Source organism: Hetaerina americana, unplaced genomic scaffold (genome assembly GCF_022747635.1).
Source record: "Hetaerina americana unplaced genomic scaffold, ioHetAmer1.1.p SCAF_1, whole genome shotgun sequence".
Classification (NCBI taxonomy): Eukaryota; Metazoa; Arthropoda; class Insecta; order Odonata; family Calopterygidae; genus Hetaerina; species Hetaerina americana.
In genome coordinates this window covers 65,031,509-65,043,186 of record NW_027286069.1, presented here as the reverse complement: position 1 = coordinate 65,043,186, position 11,678 = coordinate 65,031,509, and the positions used below count along the sequence as shown (strand labels likewise).

Genomic DNA, 11,678 nt, shown 5'->3' with positions numbered 1-11,678 from the left:
ATCTGGCACCACCGGACTTCTTCTTCTTCCCCCTGATGAAAAGACAGCTCAAGGGACGACGTTTTGACTCGATAAAGGCCGTTCAAGAGGCTTCGACGAGGGTCATCAACGGCATCCCCAAAGAAAATTTCCAGCGGGCGTACGGGGAATGGGAGCAACGTTATACTGTGTAGCAGCTCAAGGAGCATACTTTGAACATTATTAAGTCGATGTAAGTATATCGTCAATAAAATTCTTGTAAAAAATCAGTCCTACCACTTTTGGGTGCGACCCTGTGAATATATATATATATATATATATATATATATATATATATATATATATATATATATATATATATATATATATGTTACGCACACGAGTATAGACACTAGATACAAGATTTCAATTAACATTTTAACACTGCAGGGTAATTAATGCTACTAGTGCCTTTGTTCATGTTAACCACCTTGTAGTAGATGCATATACGCACACAAACATGCAATACTGCTCACAGACCCATGAAAGTACCTCCCTAAACCCCCATGGGGAGAAAATAGGCGTTGCAATTACTATCTAAAATCGCGTTCCCTTCCCTGATGAGGTTGTAATGCTCGTTAAACTTAGAATTTTCTCAAGATCATTGTAACTGGTTAATTTTACCCTTTAATGACTATTTTTTTTCATTTACCTTACAATTTGTTTGTTCTATGCACTGCTTGATTGAGAATTTATCATAATTTGGAATATTCTTGGTATTTAAATATTTCTCAACTGTAATCATATTCATATTTAATGCAAGGAAAAATGAAACAGTGGCGAGTCTTAAAAACTGATTAACATACTCTTCTTACCTGGTTAGCGGGGTATTTTTCATTTATTATAATGTGGGTAATTTCGATGGCACTCTTTTATTGCTTTCATTAACGGTTTCAAAGCCTCGTGTGCCTCTCAAGCATATTAATTTCAACTAAGACTCAAAATTTCTGTTGATATGGCTTTGATTTTTCATTGGCATTCTTGGTACTGTCATTTTCAAATTTTTTTTTAATTTTTCTGCAGATGCATCGCAGTCTTAACAAATAATGCATTAGTTGGTAAGAATCAGAGATCATTCTTAAAATTACGCTTTTGATCATTAGATTTACTTGAGCGTGTTATCTTTTACAGACGACGCATTTCTGGAGGTGTATTTAATTTCAAATATCACCGACTGGTTGATTCCTTTTTAAATACAGCCTTTGTATAGTATACTTTCTCTGTCCCACTTGGATCGAGTGGTGTCATTTTTTATCTTGAAATATTTTCTGATAATGGCGTGGTTTATTTTTTGTCACACTTTCGGTTATCGGATTGATATAGTTGATTGCTTCGGTTATCACAGTATGCCACTCAACGTATCGCGTAATAATACTTTTGTCCCAGGTTCTCTCTACATTATACTTAGGGTATCGTCACTAAAACATTAGTTAAGGACGACTGACAGGATGGCGGTATTTGTCCTACCATTTAAATCATTAAACCACAGAAAGTTACTCTGGATTGGGATATATATAGAAAAGTACATTGCTAAACACGGGTATTACGCATGTAATAGGACAGTGTCATCAAAATACCACCTCAACAGGAGTGGAAAACTCCGATGAGGATCCATGGATATAAAGGGCCCTAATATATCATTGTACATTATAATTCCACTATGACTAGCAAGAAATCTTTTTTTCAATAGATATCCACATGTGGATCACTCATTGCGTTGGTTACATGCCTACGAAATGGACTCACCATCCCATAAAAGCATATCTTGGGCGGTATATAGGTTGGCTAATTTCCATGGATAAATGTCATTATTTCTTCAGGTCTTTTCACGGGAAACCGTTAGAAAAATGGTGTTTCATGAGATTTCATAATATTCTAACAAAGAATTGACAAGAGGCTGTATGCGTCATATGTTGCTTCCAACTTGGCAAGCAGAGCGCATTAAATTTTCTTCACCCGATTGCATTGAACCTTATAGTCCCGCATATAGTGCTTTAGATCGGCCGGCATTTCTCCCTTCACTTCCTCCGCGCCACGCCTTTCAGAGAGGCACTGCGAAACCCTTGGGTCCTTCCGATAACAACAACAACCGTTCCAGGTCGCTGCCGCCGCCGACGCCTCCCCGCCCGCCACCCTTCGCTCTCCATATACTCCGCGCCCCGTCTACAGCCATTGCAGGCTGAGCCCTCCACCTGTGCTTTCCCCCAGAAAAGTTATTCTGCGCCGCCATCACGCGTGAGTCCAGCGAAATATTTAATTCTTTCGATCGTGATACCAGTCTAACGTAACTGCCGCGCCAATCTCCGACCTGGTTAATCCGGTGGGTAACGCGCTCTCCCGAAGGCAGTGGGTTCAACTCCAGCCGAGGCCAAGGATTGTTACGCAATGGACTTCCCGGGTTTGATTTACAGTGCGACGTAACCTCAGGACCTTAAAATCCTAAATATTTGTAAATGCCATACCACCGAGCAAATATATTTTCCCAAAACATGACATTTTTTCGATTCGGCTGTTTAAAAAGTAAATTAATTTCCAATAGAGATCCAATAACAAATTCATCATTAAGCACGTACAGACCAAAGTCAGTAGCTTTCCGGTTGTCATTCTTTCAGAAGCCTTTACAAATTCCCTACTGAAAAATAGTGATTCTTACCGCCGTTGTTATTTATCATACATGACCCCGAGGACGTACGACAGCATTCTCAAGATTTCCCAGCTATTTCAATCTAATATTTGGGAAAGGAGTTTTAATCCTTGGTAGACTATGGTCTTTCCTCGATGTCTGTTAACTCTGCTCGCTTGGAATACCGAGGCTTATAGCGATTAATATCCTCACACATGGAAGGAAAGTGATAGTATGGGAGATGTTTTATGTATCGCTAATATAAGAGGATGCGAAAACCACGACCTCTAAGTTGAGGCCATCTTCCTCCGAAGAAAGATGATATCCTTCTTGCACCTTTAATTTCACACATCAAAATAAAAGTTCGCAATTCAAAACAGCCCTCGGTTGTTAAGAGAGAAGGATATTCAAATTAGCGCTAATCGGTAAGGGAAACTAGGTCTCGGGCGTTTAAATCACCCAGAGCCATAAGAACATCTTTTACGAGTTTATTTTTTTCAGACCATTGTGTCAGGTTTCTTTCATCCTTTTTTTTCATTGTCTTTCTCACTGAAGTGTAATAGCTTCCGCAAATTCCTGAGACCAATTGCCTAAAACATTGGTTAACAACTTCACGACACAACTACTTAACTATAGGTTTAGTTAAGTTTTATTTTTTGCCAAGGCTCGGGAATTTATGAGAATGAAACAAGTTCAGGTTGAATAAATAAACTCCCTCCTTCACTATACTCATGAATTAGATCAGTTGTTATAAGGTCATTGGATGGGGAAAATCTGAATGCAAAATAAAGATATTAACCTGGTAGGTATCACTAATTAAAAAATGAATCTAGAATGGAGATTTGCAGAGATGGCCCATTGATAGTGGGTACAGCCGGCCAGAAGGTTTGGGCGTGGGTTTAAGTTTGAACGGAATTTATTGGCGAGGCGACGATGGCGGCCTGCATAAAAACTAAAGCAAGTTAATACCTTGAAAAAAAACATTTCAATTTTTTCTCAGGAATACGTGCGGAGAGAAAATTTATATGCAAAAAAATCACAGCAAGACCCAAGTAAATGGTGCTCGGCAAGGACGAGAAATTCATCAAAAGGAATCCGTGCAACTGAGAGCAACCAAGTACGACTATGGAATTAGAGGGAAAGGTGTAATTGAAGTCCTGGAGAAGGGCGTCGCGTGGAGTCCCACGATTTGTTTATTTCCCAATCCATCCAGGGGGGATTCTATGAGAAGCCGTAAAACCCGGAGAGTTTGCACCGTGTTCGTCACGCGGTGGTTAGGAGATGAATGCGGCTACTTTTTTTTAATGCACAAGAGGTGCGGGGGTGTGAGAAGCGATCACGAGCGGAACATGAAGATCCGCAGAGAAACTTCATATGCATGTTTATGTATCTGGTCTCTATGGTTTTGAGGTGTACGCATGTGAAATTTCTTTAATTACGCGTACGTTTAAGGGTGGAGGTGGGAGGAGCGAGAATGTGATGGGTAGAGATTGAGAGTGGGGAAACATAGGAATAGAATGGACAAAGAAGGATGGGGAGCCGATGGAGGGGAGCGGGAGAGGGTGAGAGACACAGAGAAAGAGAAAACAGGGGCGAGGGAGAGAAAGAGAGGCAGACAGGGAGAGAGAGAGGAGACCTTGCAAGCATATAAAAGGCCTCTGCTCACTGTGATCCGTAACCATTCGATTCTCCTTGGGCGGAGAGAGAAAATCGAGAGCTGAAGAGGGCGGTTTAGTTGGTTGGTTGGCAGAAGGAGGATATTCAACAAACAGCGCACCTCGACTCAGTTCTAGCGAAATGAAGGTAAGGGACGGGTTAAAGGTGTGTGAGTGTGGGGGGGGCAGGAAGGAAGGAGAGCGGGTGAGGCGTGGTGGGAGTTATGGTGTGATGTGTGAGTTCAGGGCGTGGACGGTGGGTTGGGGGGATGCGGACGGATAGAGGTTTTTAGGGGTGGGGGAGGACAATAGGCAAGGAGCCTTAGCGAGGATTATAAGGAGAACTGCTGCTCCTGGGCCACGAGCCGCGCCAAATGGGCGTAGGGGAAGTTGAGGGGAAAAACATTTTGAAAACTGGAATGGCTGCTCGTAGTTAAATCACATCAGAGGGGACTGTTTCCTGAAGTAGCAGTAGTCGTTGTGGATAATAGCTTTGGGGGAATTCCAGAAGAAACAGGAGTGCGCCAGTAGTGGTGTTGGTGCCTCTGGTGAAGGTGTATGCCGCTCATTCAACGATCACGTGCGATCGCTTTACGCAGGCACTGGTGTGACGTTTTTTTTTATTTTAACGTCAGCTCTGGTGCTGATGCTGGTATTTCCGGCTTGGACATAACTGTGTGATTACTGTTGGCCCATCATTGGGGATTTTAAGGTGCAGTCATCGCTGGAAAGGCGCGTTTGCGACGTATTTTGCAATCCAATGTTTTTAATCCTACATTCTAAGTGCCAAGTTTTTTTTATTATATTGGATTAATTGGAAATTTCCATCACGTGAGATGCGATTTAAATTATTCATTTTAAATTGCAATCCTATAAATTCACTGATTAGAAATATTCTCATTATAATGTAACTGTTTTTCTTGTTTTTAATGATTAATGACTTTTTTAATATATGTACAAGATGGTTGTCATTCAGTTTGTACATTTTTCATTCATATTTTAAATCATTTTTTATTTTGTTCTCATTGGTAGAAATATATTAAAGGAATTTTTGCACAGTCGACTTAGTTTCTCGCCTATGTACAAATGCTACAAAAAGGTCTACGAATTGTTTACACTTATAACTGTTTCAAATGTGACTTTCAAAGAATTCAGTAGAATTAATATCCCTTTCTTAATTATCGTAATTGCGCGACCAATACTCTTTTAACAATTCATTTTCATTACTTTCCTTTTAACTCTCCAATGCCAATAGGATATGAAAATTAAACGAAATGTAATTATTGAAATTTAGAGATTCTACGACCTTTTTTGTCAAATGTAGAGTTTCAACATTTTTATATTACTTATTGTTGCATTTCTCACTTGTATAAACGCTGTCAATCAAAATTAATTTCATATTTGGCCCTAAACATCGAACGCATTAACCAATAGTGCGAATTTCATCTTATAATCAGGAAATACAAGTTTTCTATTTTATTTTGTCTTATTCAATTCTCCTGATTGAGTTTTAATACAATACTATTAGTTGTTGATTATTCGAATGTAATTATTTTAGCAAATTTTCTTAAATGGCGAAGAGTAATAAATATTCAGTAGAGTATTCTTAAGGTAATAGACACCTGTAATTTTTGCAAATAGTGTCAATACAAAGCATAATTTATTTTAATGTTGTCTAATGATACGTTTTATTCATATTTTACCTATGACACCATTAGAAGAGCATATATAAATAAATAAATATATACATATATAAACGAGCTTTGACATAACTACCAAAATTAACTATATACTAACTCAAGACCATGTGCGCACATTCTATACTTTAGCCATTATAATGTTTTTAGCACTCACACCTATTAGCTCATGCCATACTAAACATATTTATCGGTATTTTGTCAGCTTCCCACTTTTATATTAGTATTCATAAAATTATATTTCATGTCTCATAGAAAGGTTTTATCAGCAACAACACATTACTTTGCGGGGCCTTCGCGCGGCCACAGATTTTTTTATGAGAACAGGCATTAGGGAAACTAACGCGGGACCCTTAACGTATTTCTGTCGATATTCTCGAAGATTAATAAAATAAAGTAATATGGGCATGCAATCAAAGGAAACATGTGTTGACATGGAAAAGGAATTAGAGCCCCTGAGTACTGATCAAAGGTTGCGAATCTTTGAGCGCGATGTACGAACTTAAGTACAGAATTCCAAAGCATTGTGAATTATACAGGAAAGCATTAAACATTGAAGTAATTTTCGACTTAGGTTCTGCACAAGGAGTTAGATAGTAACTAATTGTCCATGTCGATTTCCGTTACATATCACCGCGATTGCAACGTCAACCAGATTATGTTTCTTGCGCAAGATTTCTTGAACGAAATTTGTATGTTTGAAACAGTTTTGGAATTGCGACATCAATACTACTCTTAAACATTTAGAGGGAAAAACAATAGCACAGAACAACAGTACTTTTCTTATTATTCACATTGATAGAGAGGCGTGACTTTGAGGTCCACCTATGAATATGAATCACACTCAAAGAATTATTGAAACAATCTTCATTTACCAATAATTCAACGATTTAAAATACATTTAATATCCTATCATTCATTACACCAATGGTCATTTACATAGGAATCAAGGTTTTAAGCACTAGGCAATTAAGCTAGCGATTTATCTGGATTTTCTGGCAAAGAAAATGGTATAGCTATGAATTTCTTTAATTTCTCCTGTAATTTTATACATTCATGTATGCATGCATCCTTTATAAACATGACTACGATTGCATGATGTACTGTTAATATGATTTAAATATTTATGTAAATCTCGGAACACTTGAAAATGTTTAAAATACCAGAAAAATATATACCAAGAAGTCATTATTTAATAATATCCTACATATCGAATAGTTAAAAATTATAAATAAATACCGTCATATTTAAGTCATTTTTTGTAAAAGTCACAAATATTTCAATACCGCTACATTACTCTTGCATTATTAAAAATGCGCCAAGCATTAGTTGTAAAAATATGAGTTCACCGATTTTTTATAATCTTTACGACACGCTACTACTTTTAGCTTTTTGAATTAGTTGTTTTTATACGTGTATTATCGATGAATGCAATATTTAAGGAATTTAACACTATAATCTTCTATAAAACCAAGTATATTCCCACTGGAAAATATAATTAACCCAAACAAGAGCCTGGGATGCTAAAATAAAACTAAATATTCGTAGGAACGGATTTGATCAACTTTTTGTGCGTAAAATAAGTAACTTATAGTAATCAAAAGTAAAGAAATCTTGGTATTTAAATCGTTAAAGATCTGCATGATATTTTGGTATATCTCTGAAGTATTTCTCTTGCCACTTTAAATAATTTTCCCTAACCCCCGCCCAATTTCAGAATTTAACCATTATATTTGACGGAAAAATTGCCAACGTGCCAAATTCCAAAATTTTCAGCCACCCTAAGTAGGCTATATGAATTGGGTACACAGGAAAACCCTCTTTCAAACATTGAAAATGAAAAGTTAGCCATAATCAGAGCATGACGAGCACCTCAGTCAAAAGTAGATTAAGGGAAGTGAGAACTTTTTCAATGGACATTTTTTCATTCTTTTGGTCGTCCAGCCACACTGAAAAAATGACGATTTTCAAAAATGTCGTTTTTTTAATATATTCCATTACATTAACTTATTTGCGAGTATCCTTTGTTTAGTTTTGCGTTAAAAATTTTTTCTCCTATTCTTTTATAATTTGTCCGCACTCGCCAGCATATACATGTACACACACACATACATACTATATATACATTTATATGTATATGCATGCATGGGGTGAACGAGTTACTCCCGTAATGGAGCGATGGACTACGGACCAGAGGGCCTGGGTTCGATTCCCGAGTATGCAGTTAAGCTTAGTATAGGGTGAACTCTACCGATACCAACTAAAACAACCTTCAGATTAAATACTGTGTCTATGGATTATATACCCACATATTACATGCATATCTACACAAAAATATGCATATTAATATTAAAATATATAAACATACTTCTTTAAATGAAATTGTTCCGGTAAACCATGCCTGATACTGTTAGTTCTATAGACTATTCCAGTTTATCGATGTGTTGTAAACCTGCCTCGTACAGCATGTTTATTTAAGTGTTTTCTTTGACTGAAATTTTAATGGAACTGAGTGTTGGATCGGGACACCAGAGAAAACAATAGCACAATCGAACACTTTTTCGGTAACAAAACTCCTTTGCCCCTTTCCGTTCAAAACTAAGTCATCAAAACCATTTGAATGGATTTAAATGCAGAACATCAATACAGGTGCACATACATACATGTAAGGCTGGGTAGGTTCCTTAATGTGATATGGATGGTCAACGATCACTGATATTCACACTTTTCATGCCTCGGCTATTCAATTAAAGTTTATTGCAATTTTAAAATCTCATTTTCTTCATGAATAACTGATCGTAGCACTTTTCTTTGACTTCCACCACATCACGCCTGAAGCTACTCAATTTTCTCATTTTCTTCCTTTACGACTAATTCCGCGAATCCCCAATCCGAACCAAAAAGTGATATCGAGTATAAAACATCTCCCCTCTCCAGGTCTGCGCCATTCTCCTCGTGGCAGTCCTTACAGTGGGCGTCGCCAGGGCGGGCTTCTTCGCGCACCCGCTCCCGCTGCTCCGCACCCCGAGAGTCTACAACATCATCGTGAGGTCCGACGGGTCCCTGCTCCCGAGTGCCGCCTACTCCCTGCCCCTGGACCACCCTATCTTCCACACGGCTCCCGGAGCCGCCACGTCACCGGCCAAGGCTACCCCCGCCAAGGAGGGCGACTCGGAGCAGGCGCCCGCTGCCGAGAAGGGTTCCGACGCCCCCACAGCATCCTCGCCCGCCTCCCCGCAACTCCCGCCGGCCCTCCCCATCACCCATGTGGCCGTCAACTTCCCGGGCACGACCAACAGCACCTCCGAGCCCACTGTCGTGGCCACAACCCTGCCCTTCTACTCCCTTTACCACCCCCTCGCATTCCCCATCCCTGACCCAACTCCGTTCATCCACCCATTCGGTCCACACCCCGGATACTTCTTCGCGCCAGCGTTCCATCCCCCCACGATCCCTGGACCCCCCGGCCCCGCAGGTGACGCTAAGGCCGCTGCGACGCCGGCCAAGGAATCGGATGGAGGCGAGAAGGCCGAGGAGAAGAAGGAGGAGTCGGAGCGGTGAGGAGACAGAGGCGAGAGTTTCGGGAGATGGTCGTGGTTTTTTTTGGTCGGGAGAGGATAAGAGGGGGCGTGTGCGCGGACTACGGGCAGAGACGGGAGATCGTCTGGGAATGGAAGGATTGGTGTTTTTTTTATCCTCGACCATTTTGAATTTCTCTCATCCATCATCTCCCGGATGGAATCCAAAGAGAATTGTGAGAGTCACGTCCACCGCTTTCCGCCTCAGAGTTTCTCAGTGTGCGGAGAAAATTCTGGGAATCAAGAACGGGAGATAGGATAATCACAAGTGGACTAATTTGGGTGAGAAGCGAATAAATGCCCTTGGCAACCAAATCGAGCTTTAAAAAAACGTGCAGGTAGAAAATGGTTCGACAAAATGTTCGACTAATTGATTAGCTGCAGGGTGACGCACGTGCCCTAAGCCTCGTGAAGAGTGCAAAATAATATTTGGATATTTTACGATGATGAGATTTGTAATATGATTTGAATTTTATTTGAATAATCATTAAACACTTGTAAAACTGGAGGATGTGTTTCTGTATATGTATTCTACATTGCTTATTTTATCCTTCTAAATGCTAGTAAAAATACTGAAGGGAAATCATTGTATAGCATAGTAATATCCCAATATTTTTATTCCGTTTTAATAATAAAAACTTGAACTTTAGGTGAAATCAAATCCCTAAATTCCACTGTCCGACGAACTCAAAGGAACAGCATTTCCTTTAAAGAACGCCATTATAAGCAAGTCATTACACTACATTGATGAGAAGAACATAGCCATAGGATTTTTAATGGGAAGTAATACTGGACTCAGCGTAATGCTCACAAAAATCCTGAATCGTGGGGATTAAAGCAACCAAATTTTCTATTGACAGTAATTTATAGCCATAATGTTTCACCATCAAATGGAAGATTAATTTGTTTTGCTCCCAATTTTCCCAAGGTTAAGGTTGGGCTCCGACCTTCAGCTGGAGCCACATGGAGCAAAGTAAGGTGACCAATTCAAAATTCGGGAGGGCCTAGAGATAAGAATCTACCTAGTTCTAGGTTCCAATATATTATTCATACATATTCCGCTTTTTTATATGCATTCCGCTTAGTTTCACAGTTACAGGTTATCATTCATCACAGCATGTGTCTTTTTTTATGGGATACGGTCATGAACCACCAAGGGGCTTTTCGCATTTTAAATTCAAAACCCTTTATCGATTTTACATATTGGCATGAACGCATATCGCATATTGCAGTCCACAATACTCTCTTAAATGCAGTTTATAACTAATTAATGCCGCTAGTTGTTATAATTGCTACATATTCTTTTGTCCTATTCACTCTTCTCTCAAATTTAAGTTTTTATTTGCTATTGCAGATTAGCAAACTACTCCGCCTTCAATTATGCTAAAGAACTGATAGACAGAAAGGTAGAACCGAAGAGGTACAAGGAGGGGTTATTCAAAATATCACAGTTTTAGGCGTGGAAATTCTTCATACTTAAAGAAGACACTAGGATTTTCCAAATAGAAAAGTCTTAGTACGGCCTGTAGGTTTCTTTACAGCGTAACATCTCCCACACTGGGAGATATCTGTGGCGAAATCTAGGTCTCATTAAAACTATTTTACTGGAAAAGCCAAGTCTCTTCTAATTTCAGGGATTATACAAATAAATCTAGATCCAAAACGATTTAACGTTGGTCGAGAAATCCTCAGAAAGAATGAAATCTTCCTTATGGCTATGGGACCGATGTCACGAATTCCCAACTACTTTTTGAGCTAATAGATTAACATTGGAGACGATTTCTAAAATCAAGTAGCATAAATATCACATCACATCTTTCAAGAATTTTAAGTACCAACGCCATGTACCTACAACGTCATAGTCAACGTCACGCCAGACAAGGGACATAGAAGTTCTGAGTTAGACGTAAATAAAAAGATTATGTCTTCATTTTCTAGCATGCAAAAGTTCTGTGAAAAAACATAAAGCTCAACAATGTTGGATCCACGACAGTAACGTCACATTGGATTATTTCTCCTGTGCTCTTACATTTCCTGGACGTATATGTTTCGTCCTTCATCTCATGCCATCGGCCTTCGAAATCTAAGAAAAGTTTAGCATCGAAGT

At 39.1% G+C, this 11,678-nt stretch overlaps 1 protein-coding gene across 1 annotated transcript; it reads left to right on the top strand.

Annotated features, from left to right (window-relative positions):
* Positions 1 to 4,312: 4,312 nt before the first annotated feature.
* Positions 4,313 to 10,079, top strand: LOC139692638 (uncharacterized). The gene is made up of 2 exons (XM_071590946.1): positions 4,313 to 4,444; positions 8,931 to 10,079. The coding sequence occupies exons 1-2, from the start codon at positions 4,439 to 4,441 to the stop codon at positions 9,552 to 9,554; spliced, it is 630 nt and encodes a 209-aa protein (XP_071447047.1). The 5' UTR covers positions 4,313 to 4,438; the 3' UTR covers positions 9,555 to 10,079.
* Positions 10,080 to 11,678: the final 1,599 nt, after the last annotated feature.